Below are 21,899 nucleotides of genomic sequence, written 5' to 3' on the forward strand. Positions count from 1 at the left end.
GATTGCTTAATATGTGCAGTAGCTCAGGCATATCTGGCTGCAGCAAAGAAGATAAGAAAAAAACAAACGTTGTTTTATAGGAGTTTGCTTTGTATAAATTTATTTTGTAATGATTATGTAGATCATTTCCTTATACAGTAGTTGTATTAAACACGCCAGGGAATTCAGACGTATTGCTTATACCGGAGAATAAGAATCACACAGTGTATATAAAATGATCACCCCCAGTGGTGACAGCGCTATAAGCAATGACCGGTGTCTGTGGCTTTCATCCTTTCTGACCTAAACTATATATCGATGCCCATAACAAAGATGGCAGCTCCACGCTTCATCACCCGTAAGTTTAGGCTTGGTCTCCATGGAAACAGGACGCGACACAAGCTACAAGCAAGTACCTGTTTCCTTAGCTACGGCAAGCTACCGCGTTGCATGGTGGGTAATATATCCATGGTAACAGGACGCGAGCCGCTGCTTGTTATAGAGTGGTTCATATAACAAAAGTAAGCGAGAAACCGGTACCTGAGATCCGCCTGAGACACACGCAGCCCGCACTCCCAACATGTCAGATATCGGTTCCGAAGACTTCGAGGAAGAGGCTGAACCCGATCTTGGGGTGAGACTGAGAGTGGCAACAAGTTGGAAGATATGGGGGTGAAAGGGGGACACAAGGAAGGGAGTTCTAGAACTGAAAAATATTACAATGAGGAAAAAACTGAGGGTTTGTGAGTGAGGGAAACAAGGAAGAGAGATCTGGGGGTGAGAGAAAAAAAGAAAAGCTGATCATCTGAATTGACGGGGATATAATGAGAGGAGATCTGGGGGTGAGAGGGGGCACTAGAAGAGGAGATTGGGGGGTGAGAGGAAGCACTAGGGGAGGAGATGTGGGGGTAAGAGGAAGGACTAGGAGGAGATGTGGGGGTGAGAGGGGGCACTAGAAGAGCAGATTGGGGGGGTGAGAGGAAGCACTAGGGGAGGAGATATGAGGGTGAGAGGAAGGACTAGGGTGGAGATGTGGGGGTGAGAGGGAGGACTAGGAGGAGATGTGGGGGTGAGAGGGAGGACTAGGAGAGGAGATCGGGGGTGAAAAGGAGGACTAGGTAGGAGAGGAGATCTGGGGTGAGAGGAGGGACTAGGAGTGAAGATTTGGGGGTGAGAAGAAGACTCAGAGAGGAGTTCAGGGGGTGAGAGGGAGGACTAGGAGAGGAGATCAAGGGGTGAGAGGGAGGACTAGTAAAGGAAATCTAGGGGTGAGAGGGAGGACTAGGAGAGGAGATCAAGGTGTGAGAGGGAGGACTAGGAGAGGAGATCAGGGGGTGAGAGGGAGCACTAGAAGAGGAGATATGGGTGTGAGAGGGAGGTATAGCAGAGGAGATCAGGGGGTGAGAGGAAGGACTAGGAGAGGAGATCAGAGGGTGAGAGGAAGGACTAGGAGAGGAGATTAGGGGGTGAGAGGAAGGACTAGGAGAGGAGATCAGGGGGTCAGAGGGAGGACTAGGAGACGAGATCTGGGTGTTAGAGGGAGGACTAGGAGAGGAGATCTGGGTGTGAGAGGGAGGACTAGGAGAGGAGATCTGTGGGTGAGAGGGAGGACTAGAAGATGAGATATGGGTGTGAGAGGGAGGTCTAGCAGAGGAGATCAGGGGGTGAGAGGAAGGACTAGGAGAGGAGATCAGGGGGTGAGAGGAAGGACTAGGAGAGGAAATCAGGGGGTGAAAGGAAGGACTAGGAGAGGAGATCAGGGGGTGAGAGGGAGGACTAGGAGAGGAGATCTGGGTGTTAGATGGAGGACTAGTAGAGGAGATCTGGGGGTGAGAGGGAGGACTAGGAGAGGAGATCTGGGGTGAGAGGGAGGACTAGGAGAGGAGATATGGGGGTGAGAGGGAGGACTAGGAGAGAAGATCAGGGGGTGAGAGGGAGGATTAGGAGAGGAGATCTGGGGTGAGAGGGAGGACTAGGAGAGGAGATCTGGGGTGAGAGGGAAGACTAGGAGAGGAGATATGGGTGTGAGAGGGAGGACTAAGAGAGGAGATCTGAGGGTGAGAGGAAGGACTAGGAGAGGAGATCTGGGGTGAGAGGGAGGACTAGGAGAGGAGATCTGGGGGTGAGAGGGAGGACTAAGAGAGGAGCTCAGGGGTGAGAGGGAGGATTAGGAAAGAAGATCAGGGGGTGAAAGGGATGACTAGAAGAGGAGATCAGGGGGTGAGAGGGAGGACTAGGAGATGAGATCAGAGGGTGAGAGGGAGGACTAGGAGAGGAGATCAGAGGGTGAAAAGGAGGACTAGGAGAGATCAGGCAGTGAAAAGGAGGACTAGAAGAGGAAATCAGGGGTGAGAGGGAGGACTAGGAGAGGAGATCAGGGGGTGAAAAGGAGGACTAGAAGCGGAGATCAGGGGTGAGAGGGAGGACTAGGAGAGGAGATTAGGGGTGAAAAGGAGGACTAGAAGAGGATATCTGGGGGTCAGAGGTAGGACTAAGAGAGGAGATCAGGGGGTGAGAGGGAGGACTAGAAGAGGAAATCAGGGGGTGAGAAGGAGGACAAGGAGAGGACATCAGGGGGTGAGAGGTAGGACTAGGAGAGTTCAGGGAGTGAAAAGGAGGACTAGGAGAGGATATCATGGGTGAAAAGCAGGACTAGGAGAGGAGATCAGGGGGTTAGAGGGAAAGATACATATGGTAGATCTGGACTTTCAAAAGGGAGAGAGCAGTAGGCAAAATCTCACTGTGAGAGTTGGAGGTAACAAGGGGAGATGGAGGGTAAGAGACGTGATATATATTTGTAATAGTATAAATATTATGTACACACTGTACAAAATACTATTGATTTCTCTGTAGCATGATGGCTTTATATGTCAGACAATTCGTTCTTTATGATAGTTAAATGATAAAGTAAACTATTAATATAGATGAATAATATTTAGTATTACCACAAACCACCTCATGGTTACAAATGTGTGATTATATAATGGTTAGTTGGGATCATGTAATGGTTAGTTGGGATCATGTAATGGTTAGTTGTGATAATGTAATGGTTAGTTGGGATAATATAATGGTTAGTTTGGATCATGTAATGGTTAGTTGGGATCATATAATGGTTAGTTGGGATCATGTAATGGTTAGTTGGGATCATGTAATGGTTAGTTGTGATAATATAATGGTTAGTTGGGATAATATAATGGTTAGTTTGGATCATGTAATGGTTAGTTAGGATCATATAATGGTTAGTTGGGATCATGTAATGGTTAGTTTGTATCATGTAATGGTTAGTTGGGATCATGTAATGGTTAGTTGGGATAATATAATGGTTAGTTGGGATCATGTAATGGTTAGTTGGGATCATATAATGGTTAGTTGGGATCATATAATGATTAGTTGGGATAATATAATGGTTAGTTTGGATCATGTAATGGTTAGTTGGGATAATATAATGGTTAGTTGTGATAATATAATAGTTAGTTGCTATCATATAATGGTTAGTTGGGATCATATAATGGTTAGTTGGGGTAGTATAATGGTTAGTTGGGATCATATAATGGTTAGTTGGGATCATATAATGGTTAGTTGGGATCATGTAGATATGCTGATAATACAATGATATGTGCCCTATGTGTATGTAAAGCTGTCAGTATAGGGTTTGCATTACTACAGGGAGTGCAGAATTATTAGGCAAGTTGTATTTTTGAGGATTCATTTTATTATTGAACAACAACCATGTTCTCAATGAACCCAAAAAACTCATTAATATCAAAGCTGAATAGTTTTGGAAGTAGTTTTTAGTTTGTTTTTAGTTATAGCTATTTTAGGGGGATATCTGTGTGTGCAGGTGACTATTACTGTGCATAATTATTAGGCAACTTAACAAAAAACAAATATATACCCATTTCAATTATTTATTTTTACCAGTGAAACCAATATAACATCTCAACATTCACAAATATACATTTCTGACATTCAAAAACAAAACAAAAACAAATCAGTGACCAATATAGCCACCTTTCTTTGCAAGGACACTCAAAAGCCTGCCATCCATGGATTCTGTCAGTGTTTTGATCTGTTCACCATCAACATTGCGTGCAGCAGCAACCACAGCCTCCCAGACACTGTTCAGAGAGGTGTACTGTTTTCCCTCCTTGTAAATCTCACATTTGATGATGGACCACAGGTTCTCAATGGGGTTCAGATCAGGTGAACAAGGAGGCCATGTCATTAGATTTTCTTCTTTTATATCCTTTCTTGCCAGCCACGCTGTGGAGTACTTGGACGCGTGTGATGGAGCATTGTCCTGCATGAAAATCATGTTTTTCTTGAAGGATGCAGACTTCTTCCTGTACCACTGCTTGAAGAAGGTGTCTTCCAGAAACTGGCAGTAGGACTGGGAGTTGAGCTTGACTCCATCCTCAACCCGAAAAGGCCCCACAAGCTCATCTTTGATGATACCAGCCCAAACCAGTACTCCACCTCCACCTTTCTGGCGTCTGAGTCGGACTGGAGCTCTCTGCCCTTTACCAATCCACCCACGGGCCCATCCATCTGGCCCATCAAGACTCACTCTCATTTCATCAGTCCATAAAACCTTAGAAAAATCAGTCTTGAGATATTTCTTGGCCCAGTCTTGACGTTTCAGCTTGTGTGTCTTGTTCAGTGGTGGTCGTCTTTCAGCCTTTCTTACCTTGGCCATGTCTCTGAGTATTGCACACCTTGTGCTTTTGGGCACTCCAGTGATGTTGCAGCTCTGAAATATGGCCAAACTGGTGGCAAGTGGCATCTTGGCAGCTGCACGCTTGACTTTTCTCAGTTCATGGGCAGTTATTTTGCGCCTTGGTTTTTCCACACGCTTCTTGCGACCCTGTTGACTATTTTGAATGAAACGCTTGATTGTTCGATGATCACGCTTCAGAAGCTTTGCAATTTTAAGAGTGCCGCATCCCTCTGCAAGATATCTCACTATTTTTTACTTTTCTGAGCCTGTCAAGTCCTTCTTTTGACCCATTTTGCCAAAGGAAAGGAAGTTGCCTAATAATTATGCACACCTGATATAGGGTGTTGATGTCATTAGACCACACCCCTTCTCATTACAGAGATGCACATCACCTAATATGCTTAATTGGTAGTAGGCTTTCAAGCCTATACAGCTTGGAGTAAGACAACATGCATAAAGAGGATGATGTGGTCAAAATACTCATTGGCCTAATAATTCTGCACTCCCTGTAGTAAGCTCTGTAATAAGAACAGAGAATAGGTCTGTACAATATAATAGTGGTTTGATCTGTTTGTATTTCATGTGTGGATGAGACAGAGGTGACACATTGGTAAAATACACATGAGGCATGAAATGAGGTTAATGTGCCGGTAATCTGTACTCCGATCTCTCGCTTTCCCTTTATCAGGAGTATGAAGGTGATCGCAATGAGGCCGGTGAGAGACACGGACAAGGCAAAGCCCGGTTACCAAATGGGGACACATATGAAGGGCAATATGAGAACGGAAAAAGACACGGACAGGTACTGACCAGGGAAAACAAAATGTCTTTGTACTTTGCTATTTGTGATCATGTTACATAAAGTTGTGTTGTGATGTGGCAGGATCAGACATTATCTGTAGAAATGGTAGTAGATGCAGGGAACTGACTTATAATAGAGGTGATGGGGACAAATATACTAAGGGAGTTTACAAATCCCTGTTATACATCTACTGCTAGACTGGGGATCAATAACATTTACATTAGGGGAAGAATAGATTGGCCTGGCTGTATGTAAAATGCTACAAAATGATTGTATTCATTAACAGGGCTCAACAAACTCAGGCACCTGGGTTATTCTCCATATTTCTATATACAAATACCACTATCTGGGTCCTAAACGTGTGACTGGCTCCTAAATATTCTTACTGGCTCCTAAATTGTAAACAAATTTGTCAACCCCTGTTAGTATAAACCTCCCCAGTTTCCTTATTATTACTACTCCCTTTACTTTTTAAGCTGATCACACATTATTGTGAATAGGCTCTTTAGAGTTATATAGGGACTGTAGAGGCTAATTATGTGAAATAAATAAAACATATTTGTCTGTTGTGTATATGAATAAGCACTTGTTGTCTAGCAGCGACCTGTTTCCACCTGCACTACTGACTTCCCGTCATTGTCTTCACAGGGAACATATAGATTCAAAAATGGTGCCCGTTACATAGGGGAATATTACCAAAACAGGAAACACGGCACAGGAATCTTTATGTATCCTGATGGCTCCAAATATGAAGGTAATTGGAATTTGATAAAGTTCAAGGCCCCAGTCTAATATAAAACAACAACGCCTAGATTACGAGTTCTTCGTTAGCCTTAAAAATCAGCGTTGAGAGATCCCAACGCTGCTTTTTTAATGCCCGCTGGTATTACGAGTCTGACAGGTACAGGTGTACCGCACACTTTTCTTCCGCGACTTTTGGCTACCGCAAATCCCCTTACGTCAATTGCGTATCCTATCTTTTTAATGGGATTTTCCTAACGCCTGTATTACAAGTCTTGGAAGAAGTGAGCGGTACACCTTCTCCTGTCAAGACTTCTACCGCATTTAAAAGTCAGTAGTTAAGAGTTTTATGGGCTAACGCCGGAACATAAAACTCTTAACTAAAGTGCTACAAAGTACACTAACACCCATAAACTACCTATGAACCCGTAAACCGACGCCCCCCCCACATCGCAAACCCTATAATAAAATTATTTAACCCCTAATCTTCCGATCGGACATCGCAGCCACTTTAATAAATGTATTAACCCCTAAACCGCAGCACTTCCGCCTCGCAAACACTAGTTACATTTTATTAACCCCTAATCTGCCGGCCCTAATATCGCCGACACCTATCTACATTTATTAACCCCTAATCTGCCAACCCCAACGTCGCTGCTACTATAATAAATTTATTAACCCCTAAACCTAAGTCTAACCCTAAGTCTAACCCCCCTAACTTACATATAATTTAAATTAAATGAAATAATTTACTACAATTAACTAAATTATTCCTATTTAAAACTAAATACTTACCGATAAAATAAACCCTAAGATAGCTACAATATAACTAATAATTACATTGTAGTTAGCTTAGGATTTATTTTTATTTTACAGGCAACTTTGTATTTATTTTAACTAGGTACAATAGTTATTAAACTATTAACTATTTAATAACTACCTAGATAAAATAAGTACAAAATTACCTGTAAAATAAATCCTAACCTAAGTTACAATTACACCTAACACTACTCTATAAATAAATAAATTAACTAAATTAAATTAAACTAATTACAATTAAATGAAATAAACTAAATTACGAAAAAAACAAACACTAAATTACAGAAAATAAAAAAAGAATTACAAGAATTTTAAACTAATTACCCCTAATAAAATAAAAAAGCCCCCCAAAATAATAAAAATCCCTACCCTATACTAAATTACAAATAGCCCTTAAAAGGGCCTTTTGCGGGGCATTGCCCCAAAGTAATCAGCTCTTTTACCTGTAAAAAAAAAATACAATACCCCCACCCAATATTACACCCACCACCCACATACCCCTACTCTAAAACCCACCCAATCCCCCCTTAAAAAACCTAACACTAACCCCCTGAAGATCACCCTACCTTGAGCCGTCTTCACCCAGCTGGGCACAAGTGGTCCTCCATACGGCAGAAGTCTTCATCCGATCGGGGGAGAAGAGGTCCTCCAGACGGCAATAGGCTTCATCCAGGCTGCATCTTCTATCTTAATCCTTCCGGCGCGGAGCATCCTCTTCAATCGAAGTCCTAACGAAGAATGAAGGTTCCTTTAAATGACGTCATCCAAGATGACGTCCCTCGAATTCCGATTGGTTTCTGTCAGCCAATCGGAATTAAGGTAGGAAAAATCCTTGCATTCTATTGGCTGATTGGATCAGCCAATCGGATTGAACTTCAATCCGATTGGCTGATGCTATCAGCCAATCACATTTTTCCTACCTTAATTCCGATTGGCTGATTGGTTTAGGGGTTAATAACTTTATTATAGTGGCGGCGACGTTGGCGGCGGCAGATTAGGGGTTAATTAATTTAATATAGTTGCGTCGACGTTTGGGGGACCAGATTAGGGGTTAATAACTATAATGTAGGTGTCGGCAATGTTGGGGGCAGCAGATTAGGTGTTTATAAGTATAATGTAGGTGTCTGGAGCGGCAGATTAGGGGTTAATAGTATAATGCAGGTGGCGACGATGTCGGGGGCGATTAGGGGTTAATAAGTGTAAGATTAGGGGTGTTTAGACTCGGGTTCATGTTAGGGTGTTAGGTGCAGACATATTTTTTCTTTCCCCATAGGAAACAATGGGGCTGCGTTAGGAGCTGAACGCTGCTTTTTTGCAGGTGTTAGGTTTTTTTCAGCCAGCTCAGCCCCATTGTTTCCTATGGGGAAATCGTGCAAGAGCACGTTTTGCCAGCTCACCGCTACCGTAAGCAGCGCTGGTATTACAGTGAGATGTGGAGCTAAATTTTGCTCAACGCTCACTTTTCTGAGGCTAACGCCGGCTTGAAGAAAACTCGTAATACCAGCGTTGTTTAAAGGGAGCGGTAAGAAAAAAAGGAGCGTTAGCACCGCACAGCCTTACCGACAAAACTGGTAATCTAGCCGCATGTTTTACCTTAGGCAATTAACAGTAACTGCAGGGTCTCATTTTTCTGTACCTACCTAGGTGAGTGGGTTGATGACCAGCGACAAGGTCAAGGGGTTTACACTTACGCCAATGGAGACACCTACAGTGGAGACTGGTTTTCCCACCAAAGGTAAGTCCAAGACCTATGTTATGTGCTGGGATCCAGCTAGTCAGACTAATTCACTCCATTGTTATAGGAACTGTTATCAAGCAGCAGTATACAGAACACTACTTATTTAACAATTAAAGGGACATTTAAGGTAAACATTAATTCCGTAATAAAATGTTTATTTTATTACAAAATTTAGATATTTTTTTTTCATTAATGTAATCTGAAAAAAATGTGTGTGTATGTATGTATGTGTATATATATATGTGTTTATATATATATATATATATATATATATATATATATATATATATATATATATATATATATATATATATATATATATACATATATATACATACACACACTTTTTTTCCATCTTGTCTAATTTAATTCAGACACCAGCTTAAAATACATTATAATTATCAGGAAAACTTTTTATAATAGTATATTGCCCAATGAAATGCATGATTTGTATATTTAAAGATTGCATCAGATCTATGCAGGGTTGTCAGATTAATCTTAATTAGATCCATATATGCTGTGGATAGATAGATTTTTTTTTCAAGCTTTTGTATTTACTTCATGAGATTTGTGAACTTGCTTGTGAACAACACACAACACACACACACACACAACACACACACACTCTCATACAACACACACTCTCATACAACACACACACACACACACAACACACACACTCTCATACAACACACACACACACTCTCATACAACACACACATACACTCTCATACGACACACACAACACACACACTCTCCTACAAAACACACATACAACACACACACTCTCATACAACACACACTCTCATACAACACACACACACACACAACACACACACTCTCATACAACACACACATACACTCTCATACAACACACACACACACAACACACACACTCTCCTACAAAACACACATACAACACACACACTCTCATACAACACACACACACACACACAACACACACACTCTCATACAACACACACACACACTCTCATACAACACACACATACACTCTCATACGACACACACAACACACACACTCTCCTACAAAACACACATACAACACACACACTCTCATACAACACACACACACACACAACACACACACTCTCATACAACACACACACACACACAACACACACACTCTCCTACAAAACACATATACAACACACACATTCTCATACAACACACACACACACACAACACACACACTCTCATACAACACACACACACACACAACACACACACTCTCATACAACACACACACACACACAACACACACACTCTCATACAACACACACACACACACAACACACACACTCTCATACAAAACACACATACAACACACACACTCTCATACAACACACACACACACACACACAAAACACACACACTCTCATACAACACACACACACACACACAACACACACACTCTCCTACAAAACATACATACAACACATACACTCTCATACAACACACACATACACTCTCATACAACACACACACACACACACACAACACACACACTCTCATACAACACACACACACACACAACACACACACACTCATACAAAACACACATACAACACACACACTCTCATACAACACACACACACACAACACACACACTCTCATACAACACACACATACAACACACACACTCTCATACAACACACACACTCTCATACAACACACACACACACTCTCATACAAAACACACATACAACACACACATTCTCATACAAAACACACATACAACACACACACTCTCATACAACACACACACACACACAACACACACACTCATACAAAACACACATACAACACACACACTCTCATACAAAACACACATACAACACACACACTCTCATACAACACACACACACTCTCATACAACACACACACACACACACAACACACACACTCTCCTACAAAACACACATACAACACACACACTCTCATACAACACACATACACACACAACACACACACTCTCATACAAAACACACATACAACACACACACTCTTACAAAACACACATACAACACACACACTCTCATACAACACACACACACACACACACACTCTCATACAACACACACACACTCTCATACAACACACACATACAACACACACACTCTCATACAACACACACACACTCTCATACAACACACACACTCTCATACAACACACAAACTCTCATACAACACACACACTCTCATACAACACACACACTCTCATACAACATACACAATCTCATACAACATACACACTCTCATACAACACACACACTCTCATACAACACACACACTCTCATACAACACACACACAACACACACACTCTCATACAACACACACACTCTCATACAACACACACACTCTCATACAACACACACACTCTCATACAACACACACACTCTCATACAACACACACACTCTCATACAACACACACACTCTCATACAACACACACACTCTCATACAACACACACACAATCTCATACAACACACACACAACACACACACTCTCATACAACACACACACTCTCATACAACACACACACTCTCATACAACACACACACTCTTATACAACACACACACTCTCATACAACACACACACTCTTATACAACACACACACTCTCATACAACACACACACTCTTATACAACACACACACTCTCATACAACACACACACTCTCATACAACACACACACTCTCATACAACATACACACTCTCATACAACATACACACTCTCATACAACATACACACTCTCATACAATACACACACTCTCATATAACACACAGTCTCATACAACACACACACACTCTCATACAACACACAGTCTCATACAACACACACACACTCTCATACAAAACACACATACAACACACACACTCTCATACAACACACACACACTCTCATACAAAACACACATACAACACACACACTCTCATACAACACACACACACTCTCATACAACACACACTCTCATACAACACACACACTCTCATACAACACACACACACACTCTCATACAACACACACACACTCTCATACAACACACACACTCTCATACAGCACACACACTCTCATACAACACACACACACACACACACACACAACACACACACTCTCATACAACGCACACATACAACACACACACTCTCATACAACATACACACTCTCATACAACATACACACTCTCATACAACACACACACTCTCATACAACATACACACTCTCATACAACACACACACACTCTCATACAACACACACACAACACACACACTCATATAATACACACATACTCTCTTATATAACATTCTAACCACACAAACTCTCTTATAACAAACACACAAGTCGCGACCCAGTAAACATTTAAACCCAGTAATGGGCCCCGACCTGTGGTTTAAAGAACCCTGGTTAAGGTATTAAATGAACAGAGTGTTTACACACAGACCACTGGGGTCCCCCTGTAGCTCCCTGTATGTCACCCTGTGCACCTTCCTTATGGTCACCTGTCTCAGTATTGTATTCTTCTACACAGACATGGGCAAGGCCTGTATACTTATGCAGATACAGGATCCAAGTACATGGGCACGTGGGCCAATGGGAAACAGGATGGCGCCGGAGAGCTTGTTCATCTGAATCATCGATACCAGGGAAAGTTTGCCAATAACAGTGTAAGTACAGTGTGCGTCATCTCACCATGGTCAGGTAGTGCCAGACCCTGGCAGGTATTGTTTTCTTATATTCTATGGAGATGGTATAAAGAGCACAGTGACAGCGAGAGGCGGTATCCGGAGAAACATATCATGTTTATTTCAAGTTAGAACAATAATAAGATTTTCTGTTATAAATAAATAGTATTTTTATAAGTACTTACGTATTTCTTCCTCTCACAGCTTCTTGGACCAGGGAAGTACGTGTTTGACATTGGCTGTGAGCAGCACGGCGCTTACATACAGGCCGAGCAGGTAATCGCTGCAGCGCTCCTGTTTATTTTACTATACAAACGCTGTTTTCTTTTACTACACATAAACATTTTGTATTACAATCTCAAAGTGCTTAATGTAAAGAGGCCCACGTTTATAGTACAGTATTATATTAATCATTTACAGCTGAACGTGCTTAATGTAAAGAGGCCTACGTTTATAGTACAGTATTATATTAATCATTTACAGCTGAACGTGCTTAATGTAAAGAGGCCCACGTTTATAGTACAGTATTATATTAATCATTTACAGCTGAACGTGCTTAATGTAAAGAGGCCTACGTTTATAGTACAGTATTATATTAATCATTTACAGCTGAACGTGCTTAATGTAAAGAGGCCTACGTATATAGTACAGTATTATATTAATCATTTACAGCTGAACGTGCTTAATGTAAAGAGGCCTACGTTTATAGTACAGTATTATATTAATCATTTACAGCTGAACGTACTTAATGTAAAGAGGCCTACGTTTATAGTACAGTATTATATTAATCATTTACAGCTGAATGTGCTTAATGTAAAGAGGCCCACGTTTATAGTACAGTATTATATTAATCATTTACAGCTGAACGTGCTTAATGTAAAGAGGCCCACGTTTATAGTACAGTATTATATTAATCATTTACAGCTGAACGTGCTTAATGTAAAGAGGCCTACGTTTATAGTACAGTATTATATTAATCATTTACAGCTGAACGTGCTTAATGTAAAGAGGCCCACGTATATAGTACAGTATTATATTAATCATTTACAGCTGAACGTGCTTAATGTAAAGAGGCCCACGTTTATAGTACAGTATTATATTAATCATTTACAGCTGAACGTGCTTAATGTAAAGAGGCCTACGTTTCTAGTACAGTATTATATTAATCATTTACAGCTGAACGTACTTAATGTAAAGAGGCCTACGTTTATAGTACAGTATTATATTAATCATTTACAGCTGAACGTGCTTAATGTAAAGAGGCCTACGTATATAGTACAGTATTATATTAATCATTTACAGCTGAATGTGCTTAATGTAAAGAGGCCTACGTTTATAGTACAGTATTATATTAATCATTTACAGCTGAACGTGCTTAATGTAAAGAGGCCCACGTTTATAGTACAGCATTATATTAATCATTTACAGCTGAATGTGCTTAATGTAAAGAGGCCCACGTTTATAGTACAGTATTATATTAATCATTTACAGCTGAACGTGCTTAATGTAAAGAGGCCCACGTTTATAGTACAGTATTATATTAATCATTTACAGCTGAACGTGCTTAATGTAAAGAGGCCCACGTTTATAGTACAGTATTATATTAATCATTTACAGCTGAACGTGCTTAATGTAAAGAGGCCCACGTTTATAGTACAGTATTATATTAATCATTTACAGCTGAACGTGCTTAATGTAAAGAGGCCCACGTATATAGTACAGTATTATATTAATCATTTACAGCTGAACGTGCTTAATGTAAAGAGGCCCACGTTTATAGTACAGTATTATATTAATCATTTACAGCTGAACGTGCTTAATGTAAAGAGGCCCACGTTTATAGTACAGTATTATATTAATCATTTACAGCTGAACGTGCTTAATGTAAAGAGGCCCACGTTTATAGTACAGCATTATATTAATCATTTACAGCTGAATGTGCTTAATGTAAAGAGGCCCACGTTTATAGTACAGTATTATATTAATCATTTACAGCTGAACGTGCTTAATGTAAAGAGGCCCACGTTTATAGTACAGTATTATATTAATCATTTACAGCTGAACGTGCTTAATGTAAAGAGGCCCACGTATATAGTACAGTATTATATTAATCATTTACAGCTGAACGTGCTTAATGTAAAGAGGCCCACGTTTATAGTACAGTATTATATTAATCATTTACAGCTGAACGTGCTTAATGTAAAGAGGCCCACGTTTATAGTACAGTATTATATTAATCATTTACAGCTGAACGTGCTTAATGTAAAGAGGCCCACGTTTATAGTACAGTATTATATTAATCATTTACAGCTGAACGTGCTTAATGTAATGAGGCCCACGTTTATAGTACAATATTATATTAATCATTTACAGTTGAACTCGCTTAATGTAAAGAGCCCTACGTTTATAGTACAGTATTATATTAATAATTTACAGCTGAACGTGCTTAATGTAAAGAGGCCCACGTTTATAGTACAGTATTATATTAATCAATTACAGCTGAACGTGCTTAATGTAAAGAGGCCTACGTTTATAGTACAGTATTATATTAATCATTTACAGCTGAACGTGCTTAATGTAAAGAGGCCCACGTTTATAGTACAGTATTATATTAATCATTTACAGCTGAACGTGCTTAATGTAAAGAGGCCCACGTTTATAGTACAGCATTATATTAATCATTTACAGCCTAACGTGCTTAATGTAAAGAGGCCTACGTTTATAGTACAGTATTATATTAATCATTTACAGCTGAATGTGCTTAATGTAAAGAGGCCTACGTTTATAGTACAGTATTATATTAATCATTTACAGCTGAATGTGCTTAATGTAAAGAGGCCTACGTTTATAGTACAGTATTATATTAATCATTTACAGCTGAACGTGCTTAATGTAAAGAGGCCTACGTTTATAGTACAGTATTATATTAATCATTTACAGCTGATTGTGCTTAATGTAAAGAGGCCTACGTTTATAGTACAGTATTATATTAATCATTTACAGCTGAATGTGCTTAATGTAAAGAGGCCTACGTTTATAGTACAGTATTATATTAATCATTTACAGCTGAACGTGCTTAATGTAAAGAGTCCCACGTTTATAGTACAGTATTATATTAATCATTTACAGCTGAACGTGCTTAATGTAAAGAGGCCCACGTTTATAGTACAGTATTATATTAATCATTTACAGCTGAACGTGCTTAATGTAAAGAGGCCCACGTTTATAGTACAGTATTATATTAATCATTTACAGCTGAACGTGCTTAATGTAAAGAGGCCTACGTTTATAGTACAGTATTATATTAATCATTTACAGCTGAACGTGCTTAATGTAAAGAGGCCCACGTTTATAGTACAGTATTATATTAATCATTTACAGCTGAACGTGCTTAATGTAAAGAGGCCCACGTTTATAGTACAGTATTATATTAATCATTCACAGCTGAATGTGCTTAATGTAAAGAGGCCCACGTTTATAGTACAGTATTATCTTAATCATTCACAGCTGAATGTGCTTAATGTAAAGAGGCCCACGTTTATAGTACAGTATTATATTAATCATTTACAGCTGAACGTGCTTAATGTAAAGAGGCCTACGTTTATAGTACAGTATTATATTAATCATTTACAGCTGAACGTGCTTAATGTAAAGAGGCCTACGTTTATAGTACAGTATTATATTAATCATTTACAGCTGAACGTGCTTAATGTAAAGAGGCCCACGTTTATAGTACAGTATTATATTAATCATTTACAGCTGAACGTGCTTAATGTAAAGAGTCACACGTTTATAGTACAGTATTATATTAATCATTTACAGCTGAACGTGCTTAATGTAAAGAGGCCCACGTTTATAGTACAGTATTATATTAATCATTTACAGCTGAATGTGCTTAATGTAAAGAGGCCCACGTTTATAGTACAGTATTATATTAATCATTTACAGCTGAACGTGCTTAATGTAAAGAGGCCCACGTTTATAGTACAGTATTATATTAATCATTTACAGCTGAACGTGCTTAATGTAAAGAGGCCTACGTTTATAGTACAGTATTATATTCATCATTTACAGCTGAACGTGCTTAATGTAAAGAGGCCCACGTATATAGTACAGTATTATATTAATCATTTACAGCTGAACGTGCTTAATGCAAAGAGGCCTACGTATATAGTACAGTATTATATTAATCATTTACAGCTGAACGTGCTTAATGTAAAGAGTCACACGTTTATAGTACAGTATTATATTAATCATTTACAGCTGAACGTACTTAATGTAAAGAGGCCTACGTTTATAGTACAGTATTATATTAATCATTTACAGCTGAACGTGCTTAATGTAAAGAGGCCTACGTTTATAGTACAGTATTATATTAATCATTTACAGCTGAACGTGCTTAATGTAAAGAGGCCTACGTATATAGTACAGTATTATATTAATCATTTACAGCTGAATGTGCTTAATGTAAAGAGGCCCACGTTTATAGTACAGTATTATATTAATCATTTACAGCTGAACGTGCTTAATGTAAAGAGGCCCACGTTTATAGTACAGTATTATATTAATCATTTACAGCTGAACGTGCTTAATGTAAAGAGGCCTACGTTTATAGTACAGTATTATATTAATCATTTACAGCTGAACGTGCTTAATGTAAAGAGGCCCACGTTTATAGTACAGTATTATATTAATCATTTACAGCTGAACGTGCTTAATGTAAAGAGGCCTATGTTTATAGTACAGTATTATATTAATCATTTACAGCTGAATGTGCTTAATGTAAAGAGGCCCACGTTTATAGTACAGTATTATATTAATCATTTACAGCTGAACGTGCTTAATGTAAAGAGGCCCACGTTTATAGTACAGTATTATATTAATCATTTACAGCTGAACGTGCTTAATGTAAAGAGGCCCACGTTTATAGTACAGTATTATATTAATCATTTACAGCTGAACGTGCTTAATGTAAAGAGGCCCATGTTTATAGTACAGTATTATATTAATAATTTACAGCTGAACGTGCTTAATGTAAAGAGGCCTACGTTTATAGTACAGTATTATATTAATCATTTACAGCTGAACGTGCTTAATGTAAAGAGGCCCACGTTTATAGTACAGTATTATATTAATCATTTACAGCTGAACGTGCTTAATGTAAAGAGGCTCATGCTTATAGTACAGTATTATATTAATCATTTACAGCTGAACGTGCTTAATGTAAAGAGGCCTATGTTTATAGTACAGTATTATATTAATCATTTACAGCTGAACGTGCTTAATGTAAAGAGGCCCACGTTTATAGTACAGTATTATATTAATCATTTACAGCTGAACGTGCTTAATGTAAAGAGGCCCACGTTTATAGTACAGCATTATATTAATCATTTACAGCTGAACGTGCTTAATGTAAAGAGGCCCACGTTTATAGTACAGTATTATATTAATCATTTACAGCTGAACGTGCTAAATGTAAAGAGGCCTACGTATATAGTACAGTATTATATTAATCATTTACAGCTGAACGTGCTTAATGTAAAGAGGCCCACGTTTATAGTACAGTATTATATTAATCATTTACAGCTGAACGTGCTTAATGTAAAGAGGCCTACGTTTATAGTACAGTATTATATTAATCATTTACAGCTGAATGTGCTTAATGTAAAGAGGCCCACGTTTATAGTACAGTATTATATTAATCATTTACAGCTGAATGTGCTTAATGTAAAGAGGCCCACGTTTATAGTACAGTATTATATTAATCATTTACAGCTGAATGTGCTTAATGTAAAGAGGCCTACGTTTATAGTACAGTATTATATTAATCATTTACAGCTGAATGTGCTTAATGTAAAGAGGCCCACGTTTATAGTACAGTATTATATTACTCATTTACAGCTGAACGTGCTTAATGTAAAGAGGCCCACGTTTATAGTACAGTATTATATTAATCATTTACAGCTGAACGTGCTTAATGTAAAGAGGCCTACGTTTATAGTACAGTATTATATTAATCATTTACAGCTTAACGTGCTTAATTTAAAGAGGCCCACGTATATAGTACAGTATTATATTAATCATTTACAGCTGAACGTGCTTAATGTAAAGAGGCCTATGTTTATAGTACAGTATTATATTAATCATTTACAGCTGAACGTGCTTAATGTAAAGAGGCCCACGTTTATAGTACAGTATTATATTAATCATTTACAGCTGAATGTGCTTAATGTAAAGAGGCCTACGTTTATAGTACAGTATCATATTAATCATTTACAGCTGAACGTGCTTAATGTAAAGAGGCCCACGTTTATAGTACAGTATTATATTAATCATTTACAGCTGAACGTGCTTAATGTAAAGAGGCCCACGTTTATAGTACAGTATTATATTAATCATTTACAGCTGAACGTGCTTAATGTAAAGAGGCCCACGTTTATAGTACAGTATTAATCATTTCCAGCTGAACGTGCTTAATGCTTAATGTAAAGAGGCCCACGTTTATAGTACAGTATTAATCATTTACAGCTGAACGCGCTTAATGTAAAGAGGCCCACGTTTATAGTACAGTATTATATTAATCATTTACAGCTGAACTTGCTTAATGTAAAGAGGCCCACGTTTATAGTACAGTATTATATTAATCATTTACAGCTGAATGTGCTTAATGTAAAGAGGCCCACGTATATAGTACAGTATTATATTAATTATTTACAGCTGAACGTGCTTAATGTAAAGAGGCCCACGTTTATAGTACAGTATTAATCATTTCCAGCTGAACGTGCTTAATGCTTAATGTAAAGAGGCCCACGTTTATAGTACAGTATTATATTAATCATTTACAGCTGAACGTGCTTAATGTAAAGAGGCCCACGTTTATAGTACAGTATTATATTAAACATTTACAGCTGAACGTGCTTAATGTAAAGAGGCCCACGTTTATAGTACAGTATTATATTAATCATTTACAGCTGAACGTGCTTAATGTAAAGATGCCCACGTTTATAGTACAGCATTATATTAATCATTTACAGCTGAACGTGCTTAATGTAAAGAGGCCCACGTTTATAGTACAGTATTATATTAATCATTTACAGCTGAACGTGCTTAATGTAAAGAGGCCCACGTTTATAGTACAGTATTAATCATTTCCAGCTGAACGTGCTTAATGCTTAATGTAAAGAGGCCCACGTTTATAGTACAGTATTAATCATTTACAGCTGAACGCGCTTAATGTAAAGAGGCCCACGTTTATAGTACAGTATTATATTAATCATTTACAGCTGAACTTGCTTAATGTAAAGAGGCCCACGTTTATAGTACAGTATTATATTAATCATTTACAGCTGAATGTGCTTAATGTAAAGAGGCCCACGTATATAGTACAGTATTATATTAATTATTTACAGCTGAACGTGCTTAATGTAAAGAGGCCTACGTTTATAGTACAGTATTATATTAATCATTTACAGCTGAACGTGCTTAATGTAAAGAGGCCTACGTTTATAGTACAGTATTATATTAATCATTTACAGCTGAATGTGCTTAATGTAAAGAGTCCCACGTATATAGTACAGTATTATATTAATCATTTACAGCTGAACGTGCGTAATGTAAAGAGGCCCACGTTTATAGTACAGTATTATATTAATCATTTACAGCTGAACGTGCTTAATGTAAAGAGGCCCACGTTTATAGTACAGTATTATATTAATCATTTACAGCTGAACGTGCTTAATGTAAAGAGGCCCACGTTTATAGTACAGTATTATATTAATCATTCACAGCTGAATGTGCTTAATGTAAAGAGGCCTACGTATATAGTACAGTATTATATTAATCATTTACAGCTGAATGTGCTTAATGTAAAGAGGCCCACGTTTATAGTACAGTATTATATTAATCATTTACAGCTGAACGTGCTTAATGTAAAGAGGCCCACGTTTATAGTACAGTATTATATTAATCATTTACAGCTGAACGTGCTTAATGTAAAGAGGCCCACGTTTATAGTACAGCATTATATTAATCATTTACAGCTGAACGTGCTTAATGTAAAGAGGCCCACGTTTATAGTACAGTATTATATTAATCATTTACAGCTGAACGTGCTAAATGTAAAGAGGCCTACGTATATAGTACAGTATTATATTAATCATTTACAGCTGAACATGCTTAATGTAAAGAGGCCCACGTTTATAGTACAGTATTATATTAATCATTTACAGCTGAACGTGCTTAATGTAAAGAGGCCTACGTTTATAGTACAGTATTATATTAATCATTTACAGCTGAATGTGCTTAATGTAAAGAGGCCCACGTTTATAGTACAGTATTATATTAATCATTTACAGCTGAATGTGCTTAATGTAAAGAGGCCCACGTTTATAGTACAGTATTATATTAATCATTTACAGCTGAATGTGCTTAATGTAAAGAGGCCTACGTTTATAGTACAGTATTATATTAATCATTTACAGCTGAATGTGCTTAATGTAAAGAGGCCCACGTTTATAGTACAGTATTATATTAATCATTTACAGCTGAACGTGCTTAATGTAAAGAGGCCCACGTTTATAGTACAGTATTATATTAATCATTTACAGCTGAACGTGCTCAATGTAAAGAGGCCTACGTTTATAGTACAGTATTATATTAATCATTTACAGCTGAACGTGCTTAATGTAAAGAGGCCCACGTATATAGTACAGTATTATATTAATCATTTACAGCTGAACGTGCTTAATGTAAAGAGGCCTATGTTTATAGTACAGTATTATATTAATCATTTACAGCTGAACGTGCTTAATGTAAAGAGGCCCACGTTTATAGTACAGTATTATATTAATCATTTACAGCTGAATGTGCTTAATGTAAAGAGGCCTACGTTTATAGTACAGTATCATATTAATCATTTACAGCTGAACGTGCTTAATGTAAAGAGGCCCACGTTTATAGTACAGTATTATATTAATCATTTACAGCTGAACGTGCTTAATGTAAAGAGGCCCACGTTTATAGTACAGTATTATATTAAACATTTACAGCTGAACGTGCTTAATGTAAAGTGGCCCACGTTTATAGTACAGTATTATATTAATCATTTACAGCTGAACGTGCTTAATGTAAAGATGCCCACGTTTATAGTACAGCATTATATTAATCATTTACAGCTGAACGTGCTTAATGTAAAGAGGCCCACGTTTATAGTACAGTATTATATTAATCATTTACAGCTGAATGTGCTTAATGTAAAGAGGCCCACGTTTATAGTACAGTATTATATTAATCATTTACAGCTGAACGTGCTTAATACTTAATGTAAAGAGGCCCACGTTTATAGTACAGTATTATATTAATCATTTACAGCTGAACGCGCTTAATGTAAAGAGGCCCA

The 21,899-nt window shown here is 38.1% G+C and overlaps 1 protein-coding gene across 1 annotated transcript in view; it reads left to right on the forward strand.

The window, feature by feature from the left end:
* The first annotated feature begins 476 nt into the window (after positions 1-476).
* Positions 477-21,899, forward strand: part of RSPH1 (radial spoke head component 1) — a 57,636-nt gene continuing 36,213 nt past the window's right edge. The window contains exons 1-6 of the mRNA XM_053705659.1: positions 477-613; positions 5,385-5,498; positions 6,147-6,252; positions 8,703-8,793; positions 12,349-12,484; positions 12,707-12,778. Coding sequence (XP_053561634.1) covers positions 560-613; positions 5,385-5,498; positions 6,147-6,252; positions 8,703-8,793; positions 12,349-12,484; positions 12,707-12,778 — 573 coding nt within the window. The 5' untranslated portion in view covers positions 477-559. The remainder of the gene's footprint in view (positions 614-5,384; positions 5,499-6,146; positions 6,253-8,702; positions 8,794-12,348; positions 12,485-12,706; positions 12,779-21,899) is intronic.

Source organism: Bombina bombina, chromosome 3 (assembly GCF_027579735.1).
Source record: "Bombina bombina isolate aBomBom1 chromosome 3, aBomBom1.pri, whole genome shotgun sequence".
Classification (NCBI taxonomy): Eukaryota; Metazoa; Chordata; class Amphibia; order Anura; family Bombinatoridae; genus Bombina; species Bombina bombina.